The sequence below is a fragment of the Brachyhypopomus gauderio genome, chromosome 6 (genome assembly GCF_052324685.1).
Source record: "Brachyhypopomus gauderio isolate BG-103 chromosome 6, BGAUD_0.2, whole genome shotgun sequence".
Classification (NCBI taxonomy): Eukaryota; Metazoa; Chordata; class Actinopteri; order Gymnotiformes; family Hypopomidae; genus Brachyhypopomus; species Brachyhypopomus gauderio.
Window position 1 is genome coordinate 4,789,126 of NC_135216.1, and position 27,647 is coordinate 4,816,772.

At 42.5% G+C, this 27,647-nt stretch overlaps 2 protein-coding genes and 1 long non-coding RNA gene across 5 annotated transcripts in view; 2 read left to right on the top strand and 1 right to left on the bottom strand.

Annotated features, from left to right (window-relative positions):
* Nucleotides 1-6,709, top strand: part of rims3 (regulating synaptic membrane exocytosis 3) — a 39,173-nt gene extending 32,464 nt beyond the window's left edge. Inside the window, exon 7 of the mRNA XM_077008218.1 lies at nucleotides 1-6,709. Coding sequence (XP_076864333.1) covers nucleotides 1-213 — 213 coding nt within the window. The 3' untranslated portion in view covers nucleotides 214-6,709.
* On the bottom strand, nucleotides 6,002-8,865 carry LOC143516550 (uncharacterized). The gene is made up of 2 exons (XR_013131733.1): nucleotides 7,748-8,865; nucleotides 6,002-7,011 (listed from the first exon to the last, which is right to left on the bottom strand). It is a non-coding gene; the product is annotated as an uncharacterized LOC143516550 (long non-coding RNA).
* On the top strand, nucleotides 7,387-26,247 carry ptp4a3a (protein tyrosine phosphatase 4A3a). Of its 3 annotated transcripts, none has more exons than XM_077008219.1 (6): nucleotides 7,387-7,644; nucleotides 18,896-19,437; nucleotides 20,062-20,154; nucleotides 22,590-22,720; nucleotides 24,409-24,483; nucleotides 25,122-26,247. In XM_077008219.1, exons 2-6 carry the CDS (start codon nucleotides 19,333-19,335, stop codon nucleotides 25,237-25,239), a joined length of 522 nt encoding a protein of 173 aa, XP_076864334.1. In that variant the 5' UTR covers nucleotides 7,387-7,644; nucleotides 18,896-19,332; the 3' UTR covers nucleotides 25,240-26,247. The 3 variants fall into 3 exon arrangements, with proteins under 3 accessions (XP_076864334.1, XP_076864335.1, XP_076864336.1); XM_077008220.1 differs by having other exon boundaries at nucleotides 18,899-19,437; XM_077008221.1 differs by lacking the exon at nucleotides 7,387-7,644 and adding an exon at nucleotides 15,495-15,514.
* Nucleotides 26,248-27,647: the final 1,400 nt, after the last annotated feature.

Here is a 27,647-nt window from a genome sequence, read left to right on the forward strand (position 1 = left end):
GTGATCGTGTGGGGCGACTACGGCCGCATGGACAGCAAGTGTTTCATGGGCATGGCCCAGATCCTGCTGGACGAGCTGGATCTGTCGTCCATGGTGAGCGGCTGGTACAAGCTGTTCCCCACCTCGTCTTTGGCTGACCCCAGCATCGGCCCGCTCACCCGACGTCTCTCCCAGTCCTCTCTGGAGAGTGCCACTAGCCCCTCGTGCACCTAGACGAGCCCTCGGCCGGCCCCTGCGCTGAGCGCGTCCTCTGTGACGTCTCTCCGTGTGTCTGTGCTCTCTTTCTCTCCATGTGTTATTCACTCTTAAACACACACTCTTACACCCCTACCTTCTCCACAGCGTGCACACACACACACACACACACACACACACACACACACACACACACACACACACACACACACACACACACACACACACATGCACAAAAACACTCCAATATCTATTTATCCCGCATCTGGACAGCTGGTACTCCAGAGTACATGGCACACAGATCCCCATGGACACGCATCCACAGACACACACATACTCACAGATGCACATCAAGCCCACAGGTGGATATGTGAGAGAAATTGAGTCATTGAGTTTAACCAGCAAACACGCAGAAGGTTCAGGGTGAGGTTCAGGGTGAGGACATATGAGTGGACACATGATGACCTGTTAGCTGAGAAATGTGTTGCTAACAGAAGATGTAAATGTAGCATTTATGTTTCCCCAAGCCATAGACAGCAGAATGGAGCTAACCTGGCCCTTATGGTATATTCATGCTCATTCCAAATACCAGTATCTTTCTTTCTATCTTTTTTCTTAAACTCTATGCCAAACCTGATAAAAGTTTATTTTTTAAAACCAAAGCAATTCTTATAATCTGTAGTGTCTGTAGATAAAGGATATGTAGCAAAGTTAATGACTTAGGTGAGATGCAAAAAAAAGATATACTAGAAAAAACTCATAGGATCAATTTAATATGTATAGCTATACATGGTCAGGCCCAGAATTCTTTTCATCCTTGATAAAGACGAACAAGCAGTGATGTGTAATATAAACAACTCTAATAACAGACATACTGTATGTGACACATAACTGTACATACATATTATACATTATCATGTCTTTCTTCAGATACATTATTGTTAATGTTGTTGACACTCTTTGTTTTTGCTTGGCAAGACATTCCCTTTAATGGCCCAGCCCACGCATACAACTTAGACTATTTCTCAATGTTTCCCTATTGTGCTATATTTGGGATATCCTCAGGGGCCAGCGTTCACGTCTGATATCTTCAGGTCTTCAGTCAGGTCTGGAGACAGATCTGGTCATTGTAAATACCGATTTTGTTTTCACAATCCATGTTTCTCTTCATTTTGCGTAGTTTTGGAAGAGGATGGTGCTAATGAGTGTTTTAGGGCCAATGGTAATGAAGCAGCCCCAAAATATGTCATCACCTTATTTCACAATGATTTTATTACAGAATGCATACATTAATTATGGTTCCCTCATATGTTTAAGCATATCATATGGATCATTCTGTGAGATGTATATTTTAAACAACTGTTTTTATCTTTATCAAGAATAGAAGTAATTCTGGTGGTGACTGTAAACACACACACACACACACACACACACACACACGCACACACACATACAGTCTTCAAAGGGCAGGGCTCAGATACACTGGTCAGGTTATTTAAATGCACATAACTCTTATCACATAAGGTAGCATATATATATATTAACAGCAGAGGACATTATATATAGATATCTAGATAAAATTTGTGTTATGTATTTATTGACTGCATTTTGCATGATTACTCACAACCCTTGTTTAAAATAAGAAAGAAATATGGAGTGCTGTTTTAAGCTTGCCTTTAACATATCTAGAATATATAGACTGCTTTATTTATTTTACTGATGTTGTAAAACATTTTATTTGACAAATATTAATTCGCGCTAAGGACTGGATATAGGAAGATGGCCTACCCAGCTGTTCATCTGAACAACTAAACCAGCAGCTCTCAACAGGGTGCACAGGGACATGGCTGAGTTGGTGGTTCTTTGTGTGTGGACGATGGACCGTTCCCCTCTACCAGCATTGGGACCTGAATTACATAAAGGTCTTCGTCCCTATTTACTGTCCAATTCTGAAAGTCATTATCGAACAAAGAGAAACAGCAACAACTAAGAGAACACTGGCCAGTTATATGGACGTGAAGGTAGACCACCCTTGATCGGACTCTCAGAATCTTTCAAAGGTCAGAATGATGGAGTTTCTCTGTGCACCGCATGTGTTTTTGTCATCCAAACTCTATAAACATTGTCATCATGGCCAAACCAATGGCCCACGTTAACCATCTCTGAAGAAAAACGGCTCTAGATGGCTTCTTCAGCCCTAGGCAGAATGGAGACTTGAAGGCATTTCTCCTCTTTAGGTGTTAGTTTTCAGAGATTGGGACGTAGCTCTGTTGAGTTACGTTTTTTTGAGTAAGATTTCTGGGAGCAGTTACACCTCGTCAAGATATACTCTGTGACTATTACTTGTTTTTAAATAGCTGTTGTTACAATGGAAACGTCCTGTCACATATTGTATTCCCTTGGCTCTAAATGTACTTTTTTCCATATACTCTGGGGGGGACAATGTTAATGGATCATTACATTTATGGATCATCTCTGACTGGGGGCAGTGCAGAAAGGCCAGCTTAGCTTGTGTTTGGTGTCGTACATTTTAGAAGTACATTTGCAAATTTTAAATGCTTTATGTATGAATAAATATTATATAATTAATGTAAAATGTAAAAAAACTTACATGAACGATTCTAAAAACACATTTGAATTTAGCCTTTAAAAATACTGGAAGATCCATTTATCTTAGTTTGGGAAACAAACATTATACCCACTCTGATCCTATAAAAAACATTTCTATGTTGCTATATTGAAAATATTTTGTAACCTTTCCTGACTCCTGTTGAAAAAGGAGTTAGTATTCCCATTCATTGCCCTTATTTCATTTCATGAAACATTTCAAAAAGGTGTTACGTGGATGTGTCTCTATACATATGCCCTACACTCTGTGCCATACATCTAAACCCCATTACATGACAAGTGTGAAAGACATGTCAACTGCGAATCATCAGAGGGCTTATTGAATTATTTGTACATGTCAAGTATAGGTCAGGTTTCATGGCTGCATTCCCAGTCATACACTCTGGGTTGCTAAACCCATCTCATTAAACCACTCTTCTCAGTGACATGTCAAAGTTCTTAGAGTTTACATCTCATTTAAACTCAAGCACCTTAGAGTGGGTGGAGTCCCTTGACAGATGTTATTGGCACTCAGTGATTCTTCTTTAGGTTTTAATAGGCAATTCCATTTTTATTACATGTTTTATATGTCGCTATTCTCTATGTGTGGAGGGTGTGATGAGTGGTGTTTTTTGAGGATATATCCTGTGGACAGCTATGCTTGAGCTCAAAGGCTTAAGTACCAGTGTGACGTAACAAGTGAATCTGCACCACACGTTTCTCACCCATTTCTTCCTTTGTGATTATCTGCAGGCAAATGTGCCTCAAGAAGAACGTGTGATAGGTCAGTGATATTGGCATTAAAGCAAGATCTGCCCCTTTCTGCTCTTCTCGCTCCTCCCCATGTTATTTTGCCACCTGGTCCTTTTCCCTGGTTTTCACCTACTTGACATTCCTTCTTCCTCTGAGTTTGGATGCTTTGACTCACTAAAAGTCAAACACTGACCAAAATGCTTTGTTACATCAGTTTCGTATCAAATAACTGATATTGTGTTAGAATACAACTGTAATGTTGTGTGTAGACTTTGTGTTAATTATTCTGCATTGAAGGTTTCTGCACTGTCAGAAATAAGAACTCGTTGCCTCTGTATTTGCCAGGTTTTTAATTAACTAACACAAACCTGTAGACAATGAGAAGAAATTAAACTGAAATTCTTGAAATTCTAGACTGTACTCTAGACAAAAACAAAATTTTGTCCACAGCTGTTGTGTCCAACGTTTTGTCCTTGGTGAAATGACTATTAGATATTGGTATTTTCTCATGTGGTTTTTACGTATACTGAAGGCTCATACGTGTCCTCACTCCTCCCGCCTCATTCATTTCTTTAAATACTTTTGTTCTGTCCTGACATGAGAGAGGTCTGCTTTCTTATCATCTCTTTATAGGGTAATGTAATTGAGCAGTAAATCCTATCAGATGCTTTAATACTGTGGCTTGTCATGTTACTGTAAATACAAATGTATACTGAGGCCATGTTTATAACACCATAAATGCTGCAAATGCTGCATGATTTTGCATCAGCAGAAAAAGACACCATGTGTACCATCAGACATATATGTACCGTCAGACATGTATGACTGCGGTTTGTTTCGTGTGGTCAGTACTTGGGACAGCATACAGTTTTGATTGTTTTTTATTTTTTATTATTTTTTTAATGATTATTTTTTAATCAGTTATATGTCATGTCCTTTATAGGTGTGTTGCTAGGTGACACCAGTGTTTGGGCGAATACCTGGAGAATGATCTTGGCACACATGGACAACTGGCAGGTTAGAGTGAGAGAGAGGCGTTACATGGATCTGGGGTGGGTTTCCCGAAATGTTCGTAGCGCTAAGTACTTCGTAACCTCGTATGAAACGTATGAGGTTAAGAAGTACTTACCGCTACGAACGGTTCGGGAAACTCACCCCTGATTCACACTTAGTGATTGAAGACCTCACTAATAGTGATTAGTAATAGGAATAAACTGGTCTGTGGTTGATTCACCCTTTTGGCATGTGGTATGCCTGTTATACTTTTTACTTTTTCTCAGAGAAGGTCTTTGTTTCCATCAGTCTAATTTGAGGATACTATAAAATGGACTTATGTTGTTTGTTGAAGATGCTTATGTAGCTTACATTTTGAAAAACATCTTAAACTATGTCGAATGTGATCTCCATTATCACTTGTTGGGATAATTTAAGTTGTCGTAAAGAGCGTTTTAAATCAAAGCTCAGACAGGGCTTTCTGAAGGTCACTTTTGAAAAACAAATATACTGAAAATGTGTGATCTATAATCAGATTTTATTTTATTTTTTTAAAAGGAAAAAAAGATTTTTTAGAGAGTGTTTCATTGAAGGCTAGCTAAAGGCAATTGCTTGGCTGAATTCTGCCTTTGAATTCTTTTCATGAGGGCTTGTGAAGTGAATTGCCTTATTGTAATTCTGAAGTATATTACAGGTGTGTTACAGGAGTGTTACAACTCTGTTCTAACAGCTTGGACATAATCTTAAAGCTTGAGTATTTTCCTGTTATGTACTAGAAGTATAAGTATGTTAACTATGGTTTATGATTGCATTTCTTAAGTATTTCTAGTGTCATTTACATCTAATTTCCCTTGAACTTGGATTATTGCAGAACCTTTGCTGTTAGTTTCCTGTCCTTTAGAGCTATGTGATCACCCTACGCTGTTTTTGTGGATGTTTCCAACAGCCCTTTTAAACAAATGTATAAATGAAGCTCTGCTTTTCATATTACATTTTATCAGACCCAGGATTGAACAATTAACTGTCAGGTTTACTCATTTGTCCTTCACAGCACTCTGGTGCATGGTTACATTACTGTTTACATATATGACAGAGTCAACATTTATTGAAATTTATATATTGGAGGAAATTAGCACTGGTTGAAATATTGTAGCATAGGTTTGCCTTCCATTCTCTGACATAATCCTTCAGTTTGCAATAACCAATGTCAAGACCAGCAGAGGGCAGGCATTAGCTTTGTTTGGTCAGGTTTTGACTACAGATAACCATTAGGTTACTTTTTGGCTATAGACACTTTCTAACATGTATGAATTTAATTTGCACTAAGTACCACTAGAAAAAGAGTATATGTGTGGCGTAATATTTCAGGCTGAGAACTCAAGACTGACTGTTGACTGTGGTCATTTACAGTGGAATCTGTTTTTTTATGGTTTATAATTTTTTTACAGGTGCAAATATGAAAAATAATACATTTATCTGTCTGCTTGAATATTTAATGCTGCGATAATCATCTGTCTCTTTCCTGTCTTTACACATCAGCCATTCTTCTCTGTTACCTTCATAATGTACATCACTGTTAATAACAGCACAAGAAACTTAAATGGCATTTTCCACCTTGTCATGCTTGTAGAAGAGCTTTTAAAGGAAACAAGACCAAAACAAGAAATGTAGCTTTCATAAAGACAGTGCCCAGTTATATTAATACCTTTGGTGATGTATTAAAGAAACTGAAGTTAAAACAATTCGATTAGCTTAAGATGTGAGCTCTGAACACTCTGTGTCTGGTGTCCTTGCTACTAAAGCTGTTAAAGGGGTTAAAGTGTACGTTCTGGCCACAAACATTTTGCTCATTGTAACAGGAGTGATGTATTGTAGAAGAGCTACTAAAACATTTAAGGGAAGAGATACAGAAGCGGGAGCTGTAATTTTATACTTGTGCTTTGTAAATGTTTTCTATGTGCAGTATTTGATAATGTAAAACTGGTATTTTTGTGGTTTGTACGCTGACAAATTGATTATTTAAGGTGCACGTAGTTTTTTAAGAAAATTAGAAAGGACTAAAAAACAAACAAACAAATCAACCTTTTGAACCTGAAGCCTGTATCTGCATGCCTATGGAGTGACGGAGGATGGAAGTCAATAAAGATTTATTTGAATCATCTTTTTGCTTATCTGTGGAAATTTGTTTGCAGTTGTTGCTAAATCAAACAAGAAAGAGAAAGCCATTTGAAGTTAATGTTATTTGTAATGTTACCAAAATATTTTATTAAAATGTTTAATGTGTGTGGCACTAACCACATACATTAATATTGGAGATACAGTGCTTTAATTTGGAAATAGACAAAGGTTTTCATTCATATGGCTTTTATTCATACTGAACTTTGTTTCTTCTGTCTGGAGGGATAACATGTGAACATAACATAACATGTGAATTCCAGTAAATGCTCTCCTCCATAATAACACCTTTAAAAGACAAAGAGGGTGTTCAGTGACTCGTTAAGCTGTTACATTCAGTATTTGCTGCTTATTAGAATGTACTCGTCCAGTTAGACCCGCGGTTACTAAATAAAGTATCCTACACTATAGGGTATAGGCTATAGACTACATGCTCTGAGGTGCTGTATGATTTATGCTATAAAATGCGATTTTAGGAACAGCAATGGTAGTACTAGCCGTTAATTTTAGTGATGGTGTTGGAGGAAACTGTGGTCTGCAGACCCCTGAACGTGCACTGTGCGCACTAGATGTCTCCATACAACAGAGTCACATCTACTGCCGAGAACCGCGACGGCTGAGGATGACCGACGCCGAACGGACTCGGTTTAATCCCACATGATTTTTTAAAATCTGTCAGAACTTCGCGACAACATCAACGACCGCGTGGACGTTTCAAAAGCGAAGACAAAAGGTTTTAGTTCGCGCTCTCCAGCACGGTCCTCGTCGTTCACCTATCCGCGCGCAGCCGGGACCATGACGTCAAACTTCAGACGTCGTGGGAGAACCCAAATCGCCGTGAATTCATCTCGAGTTATCACATGGATGGAGAGGATCTGAGTCGGGGAGACGAACTAACGCTTGATGAAAACGTCTAACTGGGTGAGTACGGTTAGTATAATACAAATTATAGTTTACAGATAATTACGTGTTGTGCATATGTTTATGAAATATGTGCGGACGGGCGTTGGATTTTTGAGCTCACCATGTGAACACAGCTGGCGTGTCCGTACCGGCTTTCTGTCGGACTATGGCATAGATTTATCAGTGTGGATTGTAGCTGATCGCCTACACAGTCTTCATCGCTTTAACTACAGTTTTAATAAAATATCCTTAAAGAGACTCTCCCCATCTGGGATGGAAGGTAAGATTGGGCCTTTTTAAAAAGCTAGGTTAGGTTAGCTAGCTAGCAGGCGTTTCGCCGGAAAACGTGGATCCTAACATGGAGTCCTTGAGAAATGGTTATTATATTCGATACTGCATATGTCCAGTGGTTTTTCTCCATCGTACCTAGAAAGATGGTAAGCGGCACAGCCAGGTAAACAAATCTGTCCTCCCAGTTGATAGCTCCGTACTAGTCTGACTGGTTTGCTCACTCTCCCCACCCTAAACTCCTCAGCTGGCCACGTTAGGTCGTCGTGACAAACGCGTCCAACCACCAATTGACAAGATGCATCCCGGTAACTGTTGAAGGCGTTTCTGGGTTTACCGATATATGATATTTAGTTTTCTCGAGTTAAATACTTCCTCAAACGGATAAGAAAGTCAGGTGGGCAGCTTGCCAGGGGGAGTAGCTACTGATTGGAAAAAAATGCTAGACAATGAAGCCAGAAATCGCACTTGTAGTCTGAAAGCTGAACGCTTCCCTCTTCGTAGATGTTCGGGTGAGCCGGGACTAGTGGGCGACCCATTTAGATATGGTCACATATTTTGCGGCATAACGCTGCACAGCATTTCTGCTGGTGTTAAAAATAGATTCATAACAACAATAGACTTGTGAAGTGAAGTCCAACTTTCGAGGCTGTGTTTTATGAGTCGGCTTGGCGTCCTGTAATTCTGGGATAATGCGCCCGTTTCTCATTTTCACTTTTTTCCATGCTCTTATATAACGCTCTAGAAGATTTATTTAATGTCTGGGAGTATATCTTCGCAGTTCAGCAACAAGTCGCTCCTCAAAGCACTCCCATTGTAAGGTCTCCCTACGTCCGTGTAGTTAAAGTCTTGCAGGTGCGCTGAGAAGCAGCCGCGCTGGACCAGCGCACGTGGGCGCGTCACCTGCTGTGACGTCACTGCCGTGACGTCACCTTGACCGCGAGTTACCTCGTGAACCCCACGGACACGTCACACATATGTTTGTTGGCCCACGGAGTGCATTATAAGCGTATCCTTGAACTCGCGAGAGTTCATGTTGTGTGACGGTCTTGGCTTTTCTTTTTTTTTTTTGGTTACGTTTCAAAAAGCATTTATTTTGTTACTAATAGCTGGTTGATCACCATCGCAAAAAAAAAAAAAAAAACTTTCCCGGCTGTGAACCCAAGTGCGGTGAGAAAAAGACCAGTGGATTCTCAGGACCAAGAATTCTACAGAGCTTTCCCTAGAGGGTCTTGTGCCTCAAATAAATACTTCCACATGACCCCCTGTACCCATGCCAGAAAGAGCTGGTTCTGTTCTCCCAGTGACGTCCAGGAATTCTTAATATGTCATTTGAAGGTTCTTATTGCGTCTGGGATCTGTCCACGGGGCTCCCCTTATTGTGAGAGTTCTTGGGATCCTTCCTTGCCCTGGGTTGTACTCAATTAGGCATGACCACAGGCTCATCGTGTACCAGAGAGGACCTCTGTCGTACGTCGTGAGCCTGCAAAACGCATGCAGCAGCTAATATGAAATAAAAGCCCTTATCACACAGCCCTTGGATGGAGTTCGTGCTCGGAACGCTGATGAAAGCGAAAGTCTTATGTTTGAGCACCCATAAACTTTATCTCATTCTCAGCCATTTGGCCCCAGCCAGAAGCCTGAGTATTCTAGCTTGTATTTATTTATTTCTCCTCTCCCTCAGCAGAGTTGGGCCATCCATCCTCCGCTCTTGAGCGTGATGCTTATCAGCCTCTACAAAACGAGTGTAAATAAACAGCTGCCTGTCGGCGGGTTTGAAGCCCGGCACGAGATCGATGGCTATCGCACAGCAATTGACCCGCGGCAGTTTTGGGTCACGTAGACGGCTGCAGATAAACGGTTGTCCACCACACACCACGGGCGAGGCTGTCAGGGGGGTCTTACTGTATCGTTTTGGCTCATCTGCTTTTTGCGGCCTGGACGTTCATGTTGGTCCAATAGGTTTTTTATGCAGTCAAGTTAATGTCTACAGGATTTTAATTGAAAGTGCTGAAGCTCGTAATTCCCTGACCTCGACTGGGTGGATGCTGAAAAACCACATGTCCTTGTGATGTTCTCTGTTTTCTCTTACTAATGCAAGACTTTGATTTTTTCAGTTTGCTAGTCAAGGGCTTGTTCAAAGTGTTTGTGTTTTGCAAAGTATATATATATTTATTTGAACCAGTTTCTTTTTACAGGATCTTTTTTAACAGGATCAGTGTTTTCAAAAACGTGAATCCAAATTTGAAATAAGAACGTTTATCATATAGATATACAAAATCTTTAGACTATATTTGTTTAAGCAGGCTTACACACCAGAGGGGAACTTTGTAACTGTTGCTGAATAAACATGGTGGTGGTGTTATTTGACCCACTAGGGAACTCATTAGGTTGCTTGCACTCCAGCTCAGAAGTTTTGAAGTGTGACTTGGTGGCGGGTGACATTTCGCTGTCGTCCACGTTTGCTCTCCCAGGGTGTTTGGCCTCGTCAGAGACAACAACACTTTGCTTTCACCATTCTAAGCAGTAGAAAATTAAAAGCAGAGTACCCCAGTTTGTCACATGAAATAATGATAGTGTCGTGGATTTTACCATTTCTGTATCGCCTACTTACGCCGATATTATTTTTGAAAGGCAGTTACATGGGGTAGTCGAATTCAGAATGTGGTTACAGGCAGCAGCCATAAACAGCCTTACATACATGTAATGAAATTTACCAGAAGACTAGCAGAAGTGTTGCTCTGCTGACTGTGAATGCTTCCTCAATATTTTCTACAGAAATCTAGAAGCTGTACTACTGCTGGAGCTAACTGCTAACTGGAGCTAAATGCACGGAGGCTACTCTTGTCACTTCTGTGTATTTATAGATGTGTGGTTTTCGAGTGGTGATTGGTGGTGGTCCTGCCGTTTAGCTAATAAATTAACATACGTTGCGCAGAATAGTTTGCTGGCTAAGGTTGGAAACTTTGAATGTAACCCAATTCCAAATTACAGAGAACGGACTTTTGGTAAGCATTTCTTTGTTAAAGTCTGCTTAACTGGTTGCATTCCCATGTCCCTCAACTCATCGTCATCTTCTTCTTGGTTGTGTCTCCCCAAAATAATGTTTAGCAGAAGATTTGGCAAAGGCAACCATGTTCCAACTGTGTCAATGTTCCCATTTACCTGGGAAGTGTAACATATGCATTTTGTCCAGCAAAGTGGTTACATGGAAGCAAAGTAATAATCTGCCTACAATACAATTGTGAATTGTTAAGGACATGAGGTTTAAAATGGCCAAGCCGTTATGTCTGTTTTTAATGTTTTTTATGTCTGTTCTATTCCTTTAACAAAGGCTTTTTATTAGTTTTGTGGTTTTGCCCCTGAATTTATGTCCCTGCTGTATGTGTGAAAGTTTTGAATGATGCATGCTGGGGGCTGTAGTTTTAGGAATGGGGCAGGGATAGAGAAGGGTGACCATAGACGTCACTTTGACCAGGTGATGCAATGTCAGGGCACATTTGGACACGCTATAGCCAAAAAATGGAAAGTCTGTGAAAACATTGTTACAGTAAAGGTGTCCCACTGTTGACTTTTTATTTTTCCATAAGTATTCATAAAACCTTTTTAATTACAGAACCACGGGGGGGGGGCTCCCCAAACCTTGACACGTGCCTTGCGATAAGGTGGGGGGGGGGGGGGGGGGGGGGGGGGTAAACATTTTTGATGTTTCTGTTGAGCTGTTTCTTGAATTGGCTGAACAAGAGTATCGATGTACCTATGAGTTTCTGGGTTAGCACCACAGGGCTAAGGTTCCTGTGAAAGTCTGCACCTGGGGGCCTTAACCTGGAGCCCTGGGACCACGAGGATTGTGCCTCAGGCTCATCAACGACTGGACGTTTCCACATTCTGGCCCATAGCAAAAGAAGCTGTGGCCGGTGATGTTCGAGCGGAACTAGGGGCATTCGTGGCCGGGTCCTCCACGTGGAGGAGGTGGGCAGGGACACCCTCAGCGGCAGAGGGATTTGCATGGCGGGTGAGCGTGTTTTACAACAGTGAGGGTTTTGAGGTTTACTCTGCAGTGTCAAGTAAAATATCTCTTCATGTCCCCTTCTCCGGCGCACTGTGAGATGCTTGTTTGCAGTCACACTGGGATTGTGTGTTGTTAGTTGAACACAGACACGGTGGCTTTAAAAATGTGATTTAGGCAAGCTGTGTCAAGCTTTAAGAGGTGCATGAGAACAGCATGAGGCTCTTATCACTTCAGAAGGGGCTGTAAGACTTTTGTGTTCATAAGTCAGCCCCCATCTGCCAAAGCATTGTCCCTTATTTCCCCTTTTTTTTTTTCTTTCTTCAAGAGACTGAAGATCCAGCTGCAAGTCTCAGACAGGAAACCCTTTCACATCAAAATAACATCAGTGTGTCATTTTGAAAACTCACAGCTGCAGAAGCAGGTTCCTGCAGTAATGCATTGGGTCCTTTTAATTTGTGTCCTTTTACTGACATAGATGCACTTGTCTTTTTATGGTTTACATTATTGTAAGTTCTTAGCAAGGTCTGGTACCTAGGCTGACTCAGACAGGTCATACTTCAGCACTGCAATGTGGTCTTTTTTTTAAAGACTTGAATGCACACGTGTCAGTGAAAGATATCGAGGGTCTTTTATTGTCATTTATTGATGACATATTGCTTTCTTAAACTGTGTGTGTGTGTGTGTGTGTGTGTGTGTGTGTGTTTACACTCAGGAGACAGGATAAGGGATTTCCTGCATTGTGTTCCCCAACTCTTGTCTGACACATTTGACCATTCCTGACCTGTCTGAAGGCTGTGAGAACAGCAGACCCTTTTTTCACACTTGTCCTCCGAGCTGGACCCGAGAGTGCAGGGCCCAGTGAGCTAACACTCATGCTTTTTCGCAAGCACCGAACACTGAAGTAGCTCACGATGCTTACAGAGCTTACGGTGGTCTGCAGCCTGGTAGAAACGAACACAAACATGTAGTCTGTTATGTTTTGTGTCAGGAAAAGGCACCTGTCCCATCACCCTAACATCCTTTGTTGCTTTTGTGGTTTAAAAGGTTACAAAGAGAAGCAAAAGCAGAATGAGTCAGAATGTCTGAGCCATTTCTCCTCCACTTCCAATGGCTGCATGACTCTGGTGTTTTGCTGACTCAGATTGGTTTGTAACTCTAGGTGGGCATCTGGCAGACAACAACATCTTGTAAAGTGTCTATAAATCTCAATTACATGGTGTGGGATTTGTTAGAAGATTATGCTTTGGCTTTCATATGTGTTTTACTTGGAGGGTGGTGTGTTTTTGTGGTGTTTCTGCCTGAAGCAATTGTTTTTCCATCTTGGATCTACAGGATTGGCAGAGTCTTGGAAAGGCATTAGGACTTCCAGCCTTTGGACAGCTTATCTATATGCATGTAAATGTGTATTTATGTAACAGTTGACAACATTATTGATGTAAGTTTTTATGAAAACAAACAAACAAAAAACATCAGCTGGTTTGGTTGAACAACTACAAATGTCACTTCACTGAGAGTGGCACTTCACTGACAGACACTTTTAACAATGACAGTGTGTGAAGTAGTGTATTACTAATTTTAAAAGTAAAAAGGGTTGAGCTAAAATGGCTATAAATACTATAATGGCATGAATGGACACTAGTAGTTCAAGGACATGTACAGGGAAAGGACCATTGCAAAATGTCCCAGTTTGTTGTTGAGATGTGTCTAGGACAGTGATGATTTCAGATGATGACAGCTGTAATGCATAAAAGAAAATGTCCCTGCATCTCAGTGCAACTGCAGAAATTGCACCTTGCATGATTTTGGATTATATATTAGATTATAATGAGTTACAAGAGTCTTCTCTCAGGTAAGATATTTCTTTAAGAAATACCCCTTTATTTTTGCTCAGTTGTAATATTGTTGCAGTATCTTTCTGGAGCATCGTTGTTGTACATGGCAATCACAGAACAAGATGTGGATTACTCTTCAGAGATGATCATTAAATTGACAGAGAACCCTATTGTCAAAAACCCCTACTTCAGTGTAAAGCTATGCTTGATCCTCTACATTGTCCATTTGATTTCAACAATACAGATATTTTTATTCAAGTAGTTGTTGGTTGCATCCCGAGCCGTGTTTGACCTACTTTATTTTGGGTTGTATACGGCAAGTTAGTCACTCTGATCTAGCATTCTGAAAACCTCCTGTAACAATTGCTTTCTGTGCAACCAGGAGAAAAGGCTTATTGTGCAACACTCGCACCCAGCCTTTCGAAGAGAATGGTGTCCAACACTTTCCTTCTTTTCAAATATCAAAAAGCTGCTGCAGGCATATTGTTTGTACCACGGAGAGGCCTGTTGGTGGTGATGTCTTCTACATTGTAGGTTTTGATGAGGGACGGATCTCGTGAAATGGTCGTTTTTCGGCTGGAACCTCTGCCGTATCTACACGCCGTGCCCCGAGGCTTTTGCTTGTTGTAGGCCCCTTCCTGTTTTTCGGCCTGGCGGAACTGCTCAGCTGTGTCTCCCAGCTGCTGACTGGAAGCTATCAGTGAGGAATGTCACTGCAGGAACCGTGAGGTGGTCGCACAGAGACCGTCTCTCTGGGTTCATTAAGGGGCCGTTTCCGTCAGAAACTGGGTGCAGTCTATGGGATTTAAGGTCTTGCGTGGACGTTTCTGCCAAGTGTTTGGACATATCAAATGCTTTTTAAATCACCGGTTGAAAAATGTCAGCCTTCTAGGCTAGTTATTATGAGATTTCATGTTAAACATTGATGATGTATTTAATTATTAAAGTGTCAGATATTACACCCAGGAGAGCTACTCTGCATTAGACTTGATTTTTCAGAACTGTGTATGTTTGTTTGTTTTGGGGGTGGGAGGTGGGTGTGTGTTTTTGTCTTCCTTTTTGATTATGGTGGTGTTCCAGTTCTGGAACTAAGATTTCTAATGGTCCAGCTGGTACAAAAAGTCATATATTTCTTATGGTGAATTTCACAAAATTCTTAGCAAAGCAAACAATATGTAATGTATAAAGGGCAGTTTCAGGTGTATTTTAATTACAGGAAACAGTAAGTCATTCAGCATTTTCCCAGAGTGCCTGAAGTTCTGGGTTTTTACTCAAAGCATGGAGTCTGTCCATCGAGTGCAGTCTGTTAGAGTGACTTGCTGTGTTAATTTCCCCAAATGTTAACTTCACTCTTGTAAAGGACACTTCTCTCCTTGCAGCCTAAACACACTTTCAGACCTGGACCTTTAAATTACAAATTTGTGTCACGCAAATTGTGGTTTGCCTTGAGCACGTCTCATTTGCATCTCGTGCCTTTTACAGAGACATTTCAAATAAAAACACTGGGGAATGTAGTCAAGGCTGCTTCTCCAAGCGTTCGCTGAAGAGGTTATATAATCTTTAATTGGACAGAAGAATTCAGTTTATTTGTAGTATTGAAAAGCTCCATACCATGTTTCAAAGATCTCAGTTATCTGTATTCAGAGAATATGTACCTGGACGTTTTTTGTTTCACGTTTCAGGTTAATGCCTTCAAGAGGACGTGCCTGTCCTCTTCAGGACCACGGTCATGAGAACTCACACGTACACAGATCTTGTATGTACATCCCATAGTAATGTCATGCCTTTGAAATTCTTCGGGGGTCTGCAGTTATGTGAACTGGCTTGTAGAGGTGGTGTTACAGATTTGCACCCTGGGGGGGGGGGGGTGTTGGAGGGAGGGGTGTAGCACAACATCAGGAGTCCCGCTCACATGAGCGGTCCAGGCCATGACCCCTCATACTGCCCCGCCGGCCACCAGGGAAGAGCCTCACTCTATTGCGCAACGTGCCCTTTGTCATATGACGTCTCATTTCCAGCACTGCCATAAACTCCCCGGCAATGAAAACCGCATGCTGAATTGGACACATACTGGATCTTCATCACAGCTCACTTGCACGATGAGTGGAGCTGATCACTAGAATGGTGATGACACAGGTTATGACACGCTTATGACACAGCAACAATCATGCTGGCATCCAGCGAGTCACGTACGTGCCTGCCCATCTTGACATTACGCCGGTGAGTTAAAGCAGTCATATGTTTTTCAAAAACAATGTCATGCTTGCGACATCCAGATACAATAACAGATTTTTCCACTGCTCAAAATGGCAGTTAATCTTTGAAACAAACCTTGCTAAGCTAGACTGACTTTAAAAACAAGTCGCTTGGCTGTACCCAAGCTAAATGCATCAGGAGACAGCTGCTGGAGACTATTTTTATCCGGCAGGTGCCCCAGACGGCGCGGTCAGCCCGCACGCCTCAGTGCCGGAAGGTGTTTGTAACGCTCTGGTGAAAGTGGCCCTGCCCTGTCTGCTCTGAGTGTGCGGCCAGCGTACTGGGTCAGCCCTGCGGGTCAGTGTTCTCTCTCCTCCCCAGGACTCCTCACTGCCACCTGTGGTCCGGGCTAAACAGTTCCATTTTAAATGTAGAACGAGTGAACTTTTCTATCTTTTTATTCTATATACAATTGATGTACTTGGATCTGATGTTAAAAACTCTTAAGGAAAATATTTGCTGCAAATATTTCTGCATCCTAAAATGTCTGGAATTATGAATAGACCTAAAATATTAAAAGTGGGGGGTCACTACCAGTCAGACATGTCCGAATGTTGTTCTACATCCCACCACCGTCATCCGCGTTGGCTGAGGTTCCAATACAAGCCTGACTCTTTTCTTTTGGCCTTCTCTCTGGGGATCTGGTTAATGAGAAACAGCAACCCCAGCGATATCGTTTCAGTGTAACATGAATGTTATAACAAATTCTACAGATCGTGGTGCTTCCAATAACATAAGAGTCCTGTAAATTCGTTCTCGCTGCTTTTGTAGTGTCTTAGCAAAGTGGTGAGCAGTGTTGAGTTGCCAGTGGCCCCGAGGAACCTGTGTCCCTGTTGACCTGTATGTTCAACAGGGCAAAGAAGCTGAACTAGCCACGCCCCTTAGAAATCCCACTTTGCTGTCAATTAAACTACTACTGCCTCTTCTGTCCTCTGTGTCTTCTTCTCTGTGTGTGAGTTATTTTAGATCTTTACAAAGATCCTAGATGCACACAGTGACCCCTTGTTTTGCTCTTATGTGAAAAGGCTGTTGCGTGGAAGACGATCAGCGGTTTGCTTTTCGCTGCAGCACCGCAGTCACCCATCGGTCTGTAGCAGATAAAAATCTCCCTCCTCAGCCTGTGCTATGAATACATGCCGGTATGTTTTTAGCCATTCCTGATTCAGACAAGTGTGTCTGTGTTTGTCCTTACCCCTGGTGTACGGAAAGTGAAGGAGGACACACCCAGAACCTCACACTGCTCTCTGGATCAGTAGTTAAGGTACTTCTGAGGTACTCCTCATGTTAAAGGGTGTTTACTGCCCAGTGCCCACACACACACACACACACACACTAAGAACAATACAGGGTTTCATTAGCATGGTGTCACCTCACTTTTCTAACCCGCTTTCCCACTTACTTCAACATCGTCTGCAGTGCCTGTTTTCCGGTGCCTGCAGGAGAAACGCATTTTTAATATAAAACGGTGGTCCCAAAGCTTTATTTCATTTGCTGTATAATTACTAGTTTTTTTCCCCCCAAAATATATTGAGTACCCATCTGGGTAGTATTCTCATTTAAATGCAGTATTGTTTCACAAGTTTACCATTAGATTTCTATGTAACATCATTATAGACTATAGTTGGCTTGAACATCTTTCTGTCCGTTTTGGATAGCAGTTTTTTGCATTACACTGTTTTATGTTTTGAATTAGGGATGCCCATATTAACCTTTAATTGACCAGATGTGTTTTGACCAATTAATACTATCTGTGAGTACAACGTGTACGAGCAACCAACCACAAATAACTACATCTGAGTTTGAACAACAGTAATTGTTTTACCATGCAGTGTTGATGTGTGGCAGTACGGTCACAATTAATATAAAATATCTTCGTTGTTGGTGAAGGGTAGGCCTATTGCTCTGTGGGTTTTTATGAACTCCTGGACTTTGTAGAGCCAAATTACAAAACCCACTGAAGAGCGACCATTCCCCGTTGAGTTGACAGCCGTTTTATTGGTACAGACACTCGTCCATTATAAATAGAACATTTAAATATTGAAAATCAGTTTTAAGTCAATAAAGTGGGCTAGACATAATTGCTCGTTTTCCCTCGTCAGTAACTCGCGTGTAACGGTTGCTTGCGAGTTACCTCAGAGTTCGATCCCACACGCAGGCTCGCCGTCGGTGTGCTGTCGTCTGTCAGCGCCTCCCAGAACAACCATACTTTCATGACGGTTTCTGACCTGAATGTTTTCCCGATTTAAACGAATTCACATCAGCTTTTAAAAGATAAAGCATATGTGAATGCGCTTAGAAGGTGAGTGTGCCAGTGTTTATCTGAAATGTGCTGTGGCAGTGCGCAGCCTGTAAGCCAGCTCCGGCTAAAAGAATTGATCTCTCAAAAACTCTAAAGTTATAAAACTCTAGGGTGCATGATTACCAGTTGATGCAAAACTATTAACTATTAGTTAACTTTAATTGAATCTAGTGATTTGCAGTCCCCAAAGTCTTAAGGGAAAAAAACCTTTGAAAGTTTGTGGATTCCAAGAAAACCACATTGATTTGTCAAAATAGTTTGCACTGGATTAGATCCTGTCATATGATGCTTGTGGAGATGCATCAGAAAGCTGAATGTAAATGGTAAAGGATTTTGTGTTTGTGACATATTCTGATGGCCCATACACTAGGTGTCTAAAGTTTCTTATTGTGTGTGAAATAAAAGCTGTATGGTGCCTACAACAGTATGTGTTGTGCAATGCTCAAGTCGAACTTGTTGGTACATGCAGCTCCCTCTCGGGCTCTGAAACCAAAACGTTGGCAGAGCTCGAGTCCTTTGTGCCATATTTGTTTCAAATTATCAAATTAAATTCTCTCTCTCTCTCTTTCTTTCTTTCTGCAGCAGTTCAAGATCCTGTAGTGTTGAACTTCATGGCTTTCATGCAGAGGGCTGGGGATTACTGCCACGCTCAGCATCGGCACTTTTGAGCCAGGGGACGATGCTCTGCGCTACACCTGCCGGCCTGCACTGATCTCCACATGCTCCACCTTCTCCCTGCTCCCTGACCACCTGGTCCTCTCCGCAGCTAATGGGGTGATCTTTGCTTTGCTGCCAAAAAGAAGCCGTCCCACAGAGGCTTGTTTGGCCAAGCGAGCACAATTTAAGGACTCCAAGTGTCTTGAATGAGCCTTGGTTTATTTTAAAACAAACAAAAACAACAACAACAACAACAAAAAAACGTGGATAAAAAAAAAATCAACAAAGTCAGTGGTGTTTGGTTTACTTTTTTGTTGCTGTGTAACGTTTCTTGGAGAGTTTCTGCTGTGGGAAGAGCCAGTATGGCCCGGATGAACAGGCCAGCCCCTGTGGAGGTGTGCTACAAGAAAATGAGGTTCCTCATCACCCACAACCCCACCAACTCCACCCTGAACAGCTTCATCGAGGTGAACAACAGCTTCTGCTTCAGTAACCAGCACCACCACTGTGATCTTGTTGTGATGGCCACACCTCTGTCTTCCATGCCTCGTGCATGTTCAAAAGTCAGTTTTTTTTTTTCTTTTCCTTGTTTGGCACTGCGTCTCAACTCGTTCCTAGCTTTTGAGACGACTAACCATAACACTGCATCTGCAAAGCTCCCGTTACCGCGGAGACCCGTCCCATGGTGTCACATGGCAACCATGCGTCTGAAACGCACCCTTCACACCCTCATGTTGTCTAAAACCTTATGTGCCTTCCTTTCTCAGCATGCATGTGTCTGTGTGTGTGTGTCTCTCTCTCTCTCTCTCTCTCCCTCACTCCATCATGCTCCCTTTCTTAAATTTTCTCTTTTCTCTAATATATATATATATATATATATATATATATATATATATATATATATATATATATATATATATATATATACACATAATATGTAATTCTCCATATATATATATATATATATATATATATGGAGAATTACATATTATGTGTGTGTGTGTTCTGCTATTTTTCTACACCATACAAATGTTTATTTTGTATGTTAAAGTCTTCTTTTCTTCAGTCTCCTTTGACTTCTCTCTTTTCAGGACCTGAAAAAATATGGTGCCACGACCGTAGTTCGCGTGTGTGAGGTGACCTACGACAAGACCCCTCTGGAGAAGGATGGCATTACTGTGGTGGTGAGTGTGTGCGCTGTCCTGCTCTCCACAGCCATGTTTAGAGAGGGAGCTGGGCTGAGAGACAGACAAACACACAGTCCAGGAGAGGAACTGTGACATGGTCCATCAGTAGAAGCTTTGCTTCGTGTAATCTCTGAAACTGTTATCAGGGACAGCCCTTACGTACCCCTCATTTCTCTCTGTCCCACTCCCTCTGGTGCTTTCTCTCTCTCTCCCTCTTCCTCTCACACTTTCTCTTTTCTCTCTCGCTCTCGTTCTCACTCTCGTGTACTCACACACTTACACACACGATGACGCTAGATTTGTAATGCAGAGCTGTTCTCCGAACTGCTACACATGTTTCTTATTACTTATTCCAGCGTCATCGTTTCCCTGTTGCTAGGAAGCAGTGGGCCTGGTCTGTGTGCGTGAACACCCCTCCCTTTTGTGTTTTTTTTTTTGTAATATTTAATAGATTTTTTTGGTCTAAAGGAGAAGGAAAGCTGTTGCGTAAGGCAAGTGTCTGTAGGCTTTTCTGCCTTCTGTTGAGCTGAAGGCCACACAGAACGTACTACACTGCTTACAACAGGCACAAGAACACTCACAAAGTGTTCAGATCGATCTCCGTCACGAAGTCCTGCGTGAACAGTCTGAACAAGGAATGGGACATTAGACATACAGTGGTGTTTTCAGAATGTTGTTTCATCTCCACGGTGGTGTTCTACCCATGTCCCCTGAGAGCCAGTAGTCACGAGACACGTGTGACAAACAAGGCTCTCATGGGGACAATCAGCAGCGCTCGTTCTCTCGCTCTCTCGCTCTCTCTTTCTCTCTCTCTCTCGGGATGGGGGAGTAAATGAAGAGCAGATTGTGTCTGTCCTTTTGAAGTCGAATACCTGTTTGATTTAATGAGCAGACCGATCGCACCATGCACAGTTTGGAGGTCTTGTCACCCTGATTATTTTCTTGTTCTCGTGTGTGTGTGTGTGTCTGAGTGAGAGAGACAGGGAACTTGCTACCTAATTCCCAAACTAGGTCAGGGCTGTTTACCCAACCCACATTACATCAGTGGACCTCCATCTGCTCACATTCAGAAAGTTCTTGACTAAGCTTCCTTTCATCCTTTGCATGGTGTGAGGATAGTTTGATCAGGGCTGTGAAAGGTTTCAAAGGGTTTTTTTTTTTTTTCTTCTTCTCTTGCTCGCTTTCCTTCCAGATTTCATCCTGGGAGGTGTCAGATACTCTCTCCTTCTCTTCTTGAATGTCATCTCCCTAGAGGTGTGTGTGTTGTTAAACACTCGTGTGTGTGTTTTTTCCTCTCATCAGTGCAGCGATTATTTTGGCCTGTAATTGGAATGCCTGCTCATCAGCCTCACTTCTCAGAGTAAGGCCTGTAATCGGAGCTCAGCCTCTGCCCTGCGTGTGTGTGTGTGTTTGTGTATGTGTGTGCACTCACGCCTATGCGGACGTGCTGGGCTGTGTGTGTGCACATGCCACGTTGCTGGTGGCAGCTGTATTGCATCAGGGCCCCTTCATGGTGTTATGGGTGGGAGGGAGCAGACCGGGGGGCGGAGTGTCACAAGGAAGTGGCAAGTTGTGAATCAGTGCTGTGACCCTCCTCTTCACCTTGGGGTCACAGAGGCACGGGGCAGACCGCACACGTATGCCCACACACGGCCAATGACAAATACTATCTACAAACCTCCATGCCCTTCATGTCTTATATATACACACACACACACACACACACTGCCCTCTGTAACAGAAACAAGTGCCACATTGCTCTACTCAATGTATCACATCTTAAAACTGCGAATGTATTACTTGCAAATAAACAAGTGGATGAAACCATTCTGATGCGATCTTGACCCTAGCGCAATGCAACCAAGGTCTGAATTATTCTCTTTCAAACAAACTCATTTAAAAAGACAAATGGCTATATAAATGACCCCAACCTTAGAACCCACTCTGTCCGGACTCCCAGCATGCCTTAGCCAGGTAATGCAAGTTATGCAGCCACTGGTTCCTAAGTATTACTCCCTAGAACAGAACAAATCATGGACTCATTAGGGGGACAGCAGGGGCTGGATCGTAAATCCCTGCCTAAAACTTATTCAGTGTCCGACTTGCCATGTATGCTTGGTTTGCATTACATGTAGTAGGCTACATGTAAACCATGTTTTGGGAAAACTCTAAGGAAAGAAACGGAAGGAAACTCTAGGTTCAAATCTTATTCACTTACAGTGAGAGAGGTGTTCTGAACTCCACTCTTGGTACTCTGTCTCTTTGAAAGCGAATCCCGCATTACTCATTACTACGCCCTTCACAAATGGGGTTAGGTATACTGCTTGGGCAGAGCAAGAGGGGCCAGGCCTTTGAAACCACCAGTCCAGACCAGCAACCCTGGCCGCGTTGCTGGTGTCAAGCTACTGACCGCTACGTGTTTTTGTGTGCAGGATTGGCCGTTTGACGACGGCGCTCCGCCCCCCTCTAAGGTGGTGGAGGACTGGCTCAGCCTGCTGAGGAAGCGCTTCATGGAGGAGCCGGGCTGCTGTGTGGCTGTGCACTGCGTGGCAGGTCTCGGGAGGTGAGTCCTGGTCCGGCTCCATCTCCACCGGCGTCCACCAGACCAAACCACCACCAGGATGCTCCTGCGTTACGCACCAAACTAAAAGAATTGCCACATTACACACATCTTGAACAAGAAGATTATTTCGCAGAGGCGTAGTACAGATAAAGTTTCTAAAATGGAGCTGCAGAAGAGACCGTCTGTTCGAGTGCGGTTATTGGAGAGGGTGTGCGGGTACTGGAGAGGGGTGCTTCCCAGGGTTTTTAGGTTCATACTCGCCCGGTGCCCCATAAGCCTCTCTTTCACTTCGCTTTGAGGCTTAAGCTGGAAAAGAATGTGAACTGTGTGCACTCCAGAACATAAACCTCTCTTTTCTCAGGAGACTTATTTTATTATTTTTATTTATTTATTTTCATTGGTGTTTGTTGCCAAGATTGTTGAGCTTCTTTGGCTTACTGCCATGTTTTCCCAACACGCAGCAAGATGCCCGTCTGAAGCTCAGAGGGTGGGGCCAAGATCCCCCCCCCCTCCCCCCCAGCATTATTATTAATATTATTAGAAACACTTGAGTGAGGGACTGAAGACAAAACAGGAAGTTGCTTTTTTTTTTTTTTTTTTTTTTTTTTTTTTTTTTATACGCAAGCGTATGTGTTTATTGGCCATCTCCAGCATGGACTCTTTCTCCGTGACCTGCGATGTGAGACTGAGGTCTGGGTCACATCCGGGGCAAGGGGGCGGGGCCTAGTGGCGGCTGTGTGCAATCTGGTCTTCCCTGTGGTTTTGATGGGCGCTGCTGTTGTGATGGGAGTGTGGTGTCTGACACTGGCGGGACACATCCACGCCTCCACGTGGTGTCTTAACTGCAGCTTTGCTACAGAGGAATGTAAAAAACTCCTGCCCACAGAAATCTCTGAGCAGCACCACAAAAACTCTGGTAGAGAGTGGGCTGAAGTCCGAAGATGCCATTCAGTTCATCAGGCAGTACGTACACACACACACACACACACACACACACACAAACGCACTCTGAGGCTTGTGTGTTACTCACCAAGCTGGTGTACATGCGTTCCAAGCCTGCTTAGATATGGAAGGAAGCAGTGCCGGTTATATTTGGAGTTCACGTCACATAAGATCTTTCTGTTCACGCACTCTCTCACTCTTGATGCTTCTCACTCTCTCGTTCTTGCTTGCTCTCTCAGTCATTCACACACGCACACAGTCGGGGGGAGCTAACGATGGCTGGTATGGAAGTACTGGGGCGAGGGTACAGAGGGCTAGTCGGGCTGTTTGCGTCTTCGGGGCGGGGAAACCCCCCAGCTCTGACGCACGATTCACTTTTCCACAGGGAATCGACTTCAGCTCTTGAATATTTGCCAGTGTTTTCTTGGCCTGGAATTATTTGCGTCTAATTCAGATTGCAAACACTCCTTTCGCTCCATTTTTTTTAAACGTTGCCCTGAAAAGTGTGGGATTATGTTTTGCACTCTTTTCAGAGACTGTCATTGAGTTTTTAGAAAGAACTTTTTCATAAACTCGTTGTAAGTCTGTAACAAATCTACATACGACCCTCATTAGTGGAATGAAGGAAGTAAATTTTATTTGAGGATCTCGGAACATGACTTTCACCTCCGTTCACGTTCATGGCCACAGATGTGATTGTGTAAGGCTCGGTGTCCCGGTCCTCATGCGCGTGACCTTCTCTGCAGGGCTCCAGTGCTGGTGGCGCTGGCTCTGATAGAGAGTGGGATGAAGTATGAAGATGCCATTCAGTTCATCAGGCAGTACGTACACACACACACACACCGGCTGCATGGGATCACACACAGGTCTCGTCATTGCTAATGTCGGGTAGATTTAAAATCACCTGGTTGTGGCTGATATCAATATTAATAACCGTTTATTTTATCTTTGCATGCAAGTTAAACTGTAATCTATGTATGGAGTGCCATGGGTGTAAGACACGTTACCCTCTAAAAATGGGTAATTGATTCATTTTATATAACCATGTAACAGGTAAATTGGGCATCAAATTTTAAGTAACATAAAAAATTTTACTGCAAAACTACCATCGCCGCCATCAGATAACCTTTGCTGAACATGCAAACAGAAACATGAACATTAAAATTAATATTATAACAATATGCAAATGATAGTTAAATTAAACAGAATGCTTTATCTGTTTGATAGATGAAAAATATAGGTTGTAATTATCTGTGGAAATTCCAGTGTTGAACAGACAACAAGCAATTAAAAACTGTCCTCATCAATAATGTAATAATATATTGGCCACCGATACTGTGCATCTGTAGTGTTATAAATAAAATGTTTAGAAAGGTCAGAGGTTCCACTTTGATTTAAAATAATGCTGCTTAAACAAAGTTCCTGTCGCTCTGCTGATGGTCTGCGCTCAATTTCACAGGAAGCGTCGGGGAGCCATTAACAGCAAACAGCTGACGTACCTTGAGAAGTACCGGCCCAAGCAGCGTCTGCGGTACAAACACCCGCACATCTTCAAGAACAAATGCTGTGTGATGTGAGGCTGGCACCGGGCAAGCCGACCTCCGCCACCGCACCTAGACTGACCACGACCTCACGCACTGGGCCACAGTGGACGCACTTTGGCCACCTGCCGTTAATGCCGCGACTGATTCAGCCTGATTGACTCCCCATTGGTGCCTAAACCTCGTCACTCGCCATCGAGTGAACACTGCCATTGCCCCTATGAGGTCAGAGGTCGTTAGAGGGCTCCGTCCCTCCCAGGTCGATAAGAAGAACCAAAGCTAACTGGGAGTGACACCCAAAAAGTAATGCCTCAAATAAAAATCGTGGGCTTAATGGACTAGCTGATGTGAAGACAGAGGGCATCATGGGAATTTTTTATTTTATTTTATTATTTTTTAAAATATATATTTTTTGCCTTCTCTTTATTTCGCACTCTGGACACTCGGGTCCGATATTTGTCAGCCATAGCTCCTCTGTTGCTGTTCTGAGACACTGTCGCTTACTGTAAAACTTTTCCCATGACATTTAGGAATTTTGTGAGTAAGTGCAGTGATGGAAATGGCCCGAGAGGAGATGAAGGGTTCATCGAAACTTCAGACATGATCAGAGACTGCAGTCTTTAGGAGAAAGACCTGGCCCTCGTATTAAATGGCTCAAGAGGAATAAATGAAGGCTTTTGTGAACTTAGTATCAAAAATGCTTATATATCATGTGGATTTGTGTCGATCATGTTCTTTCTCATTTAAGCTTTTTATGAAATGGAAATGATTTGTTCCGGAAGTCACTTTAATATGTGTGAACGTAAACATTGAAAATGGGGCAAACTCTTTCAGGGTTCAGTGGACATAAGTTCCAATACGTAACACCGTCGCCTGCCTACCCAGCGCGGAAGACATCTGACATTCTGCTGGTGGCCTTCTGGGGCTGAATTATTCTGATGAGCTTGTGAACTGGTGTCTTAGTTTTAGATGCCTCTCTATGATTTTGAAAAACACGTACCTCCAGCTGTACAGATGGTGACTATAATAAAGTCTGTTGAATCACCCAGTCTAGCGTGTTTCGATACAAAATGAGATGTCTGCATCATGTGTGAATATAAACATGACTGATCTGGTACTGGATTGATGTTTAAGCCATACTTAAACATGTGAGCATGTGGCCCTCTGCAGGACAAAATTCAAAACGCATTCATTTCCACATGAAGTATCCGGTGCAAGTCACATGTTGATACACAACATGTGATCTGAATGAAACCCTCAAGGATCCAGAGTTACATTTTGATTTTATAGTTTACTGATATATTCTGTTAATTGGTGCAGCATTACATGTTTTTTTTTTTTTCATATCATTTGTGTTCAGAGGTTAAATTAAATTCTCTGGCCACAATGTACCAAGGTCAATGGTTGAGTATATTGGTGGTAAAGATTTCAAAGTGCAAGCTTCATTTGTGCTGCAGACAGAAGTGGGTTGGTAAACTGAGAATAGTTTCTTGGTCTAAGGCAGTGGTTCTTAATTTCTTCCAATTGCTTGCGCCCCACCTGCAATACCCATGCGCCCCACACTTTGAGAAACGCTGGTCTAAGGGTTGATGCATTACGTTTTCTAGCTGCTAATTACATTGAATGACCACTAGGGTCCATTTGTTCAACCACACCATGATTGATATGGTTCAGGAACATTAATTAGATCAATAGCTGTCCCATTACAGGGAAACCCACTGCTATTCACATCTTTGCCTCCAACACATCTGATTCAGCTGTGTTCAATGATTCAACCCTTAGTGTACAGAGAACCAGAGTGAATGGCAGGCCTCCCTGCAGCTGACAGACTGCAGAACACCTCATCTATCTAATATGGACACTGCATTATTTCATCCTGCTAATAAGGACAATACATTACCTCATCCAGCAAATATGGACAGTGCATTACCTCATCCAACTACCTACCCTGCTAATATAGACAGTGTATTACGTCATCCAGCAAGTATGAACAGTGCATTAGCTCATCCGGTTAATATGGACAGCACATTACCTCATCCAGCTACCTGCCTCACTAATATGGAGGTACATGACCTTGTCAAGTTAATATTGACAGATCATTTCACCTCCTGCACAGACTCTTGGATTTCTTTTCAGTCTCTCCTGGACTGAATTCACTGATTATTGTTGCTACCATATATATAATATCATACATATATTGTTTAATAATTTTCTCATATGCAGTTGTATCTTGCATATTTGACAATAACCAATGTCCAAGAACCTGCTCTGATGAATCACGTTTGCTTAAATCATGCATGCATGTACATCACTTACCCTGTGAAGATGAGACATCAGGATGCACTATGGAAAGAAGGTAAATTAGTGGAGGCAGTGTTAAAAGCGTAACATAAAGGACTTAAAGAATCAGCTGCTAATGTATTGGTACCAGACACCCCAGGACA

Coding starts and splice junctions, on each gene's coding strand:
- ptp4a3a (XM_077008219.1), top strand. CDS start 19,333: ATGGCCCGGATGAACAGGCCAGCCCCTGTGGAGGTGTGCTACAAGAAA. Junction 20,155..22,589: donor AGGATGGCATTACTGTGGTG/GTGAGTGTGTGC, acceptor TTTTGTGTGCAG/GATTGGCCGTTTGACGACGG. Junction 24,484..25,121: donor GCCATTCAGTTCATCAGGCA/GTACGTACACAC, acceptor TCAATTTCACAG/GAAGCGTCGGGGAGCCATTA.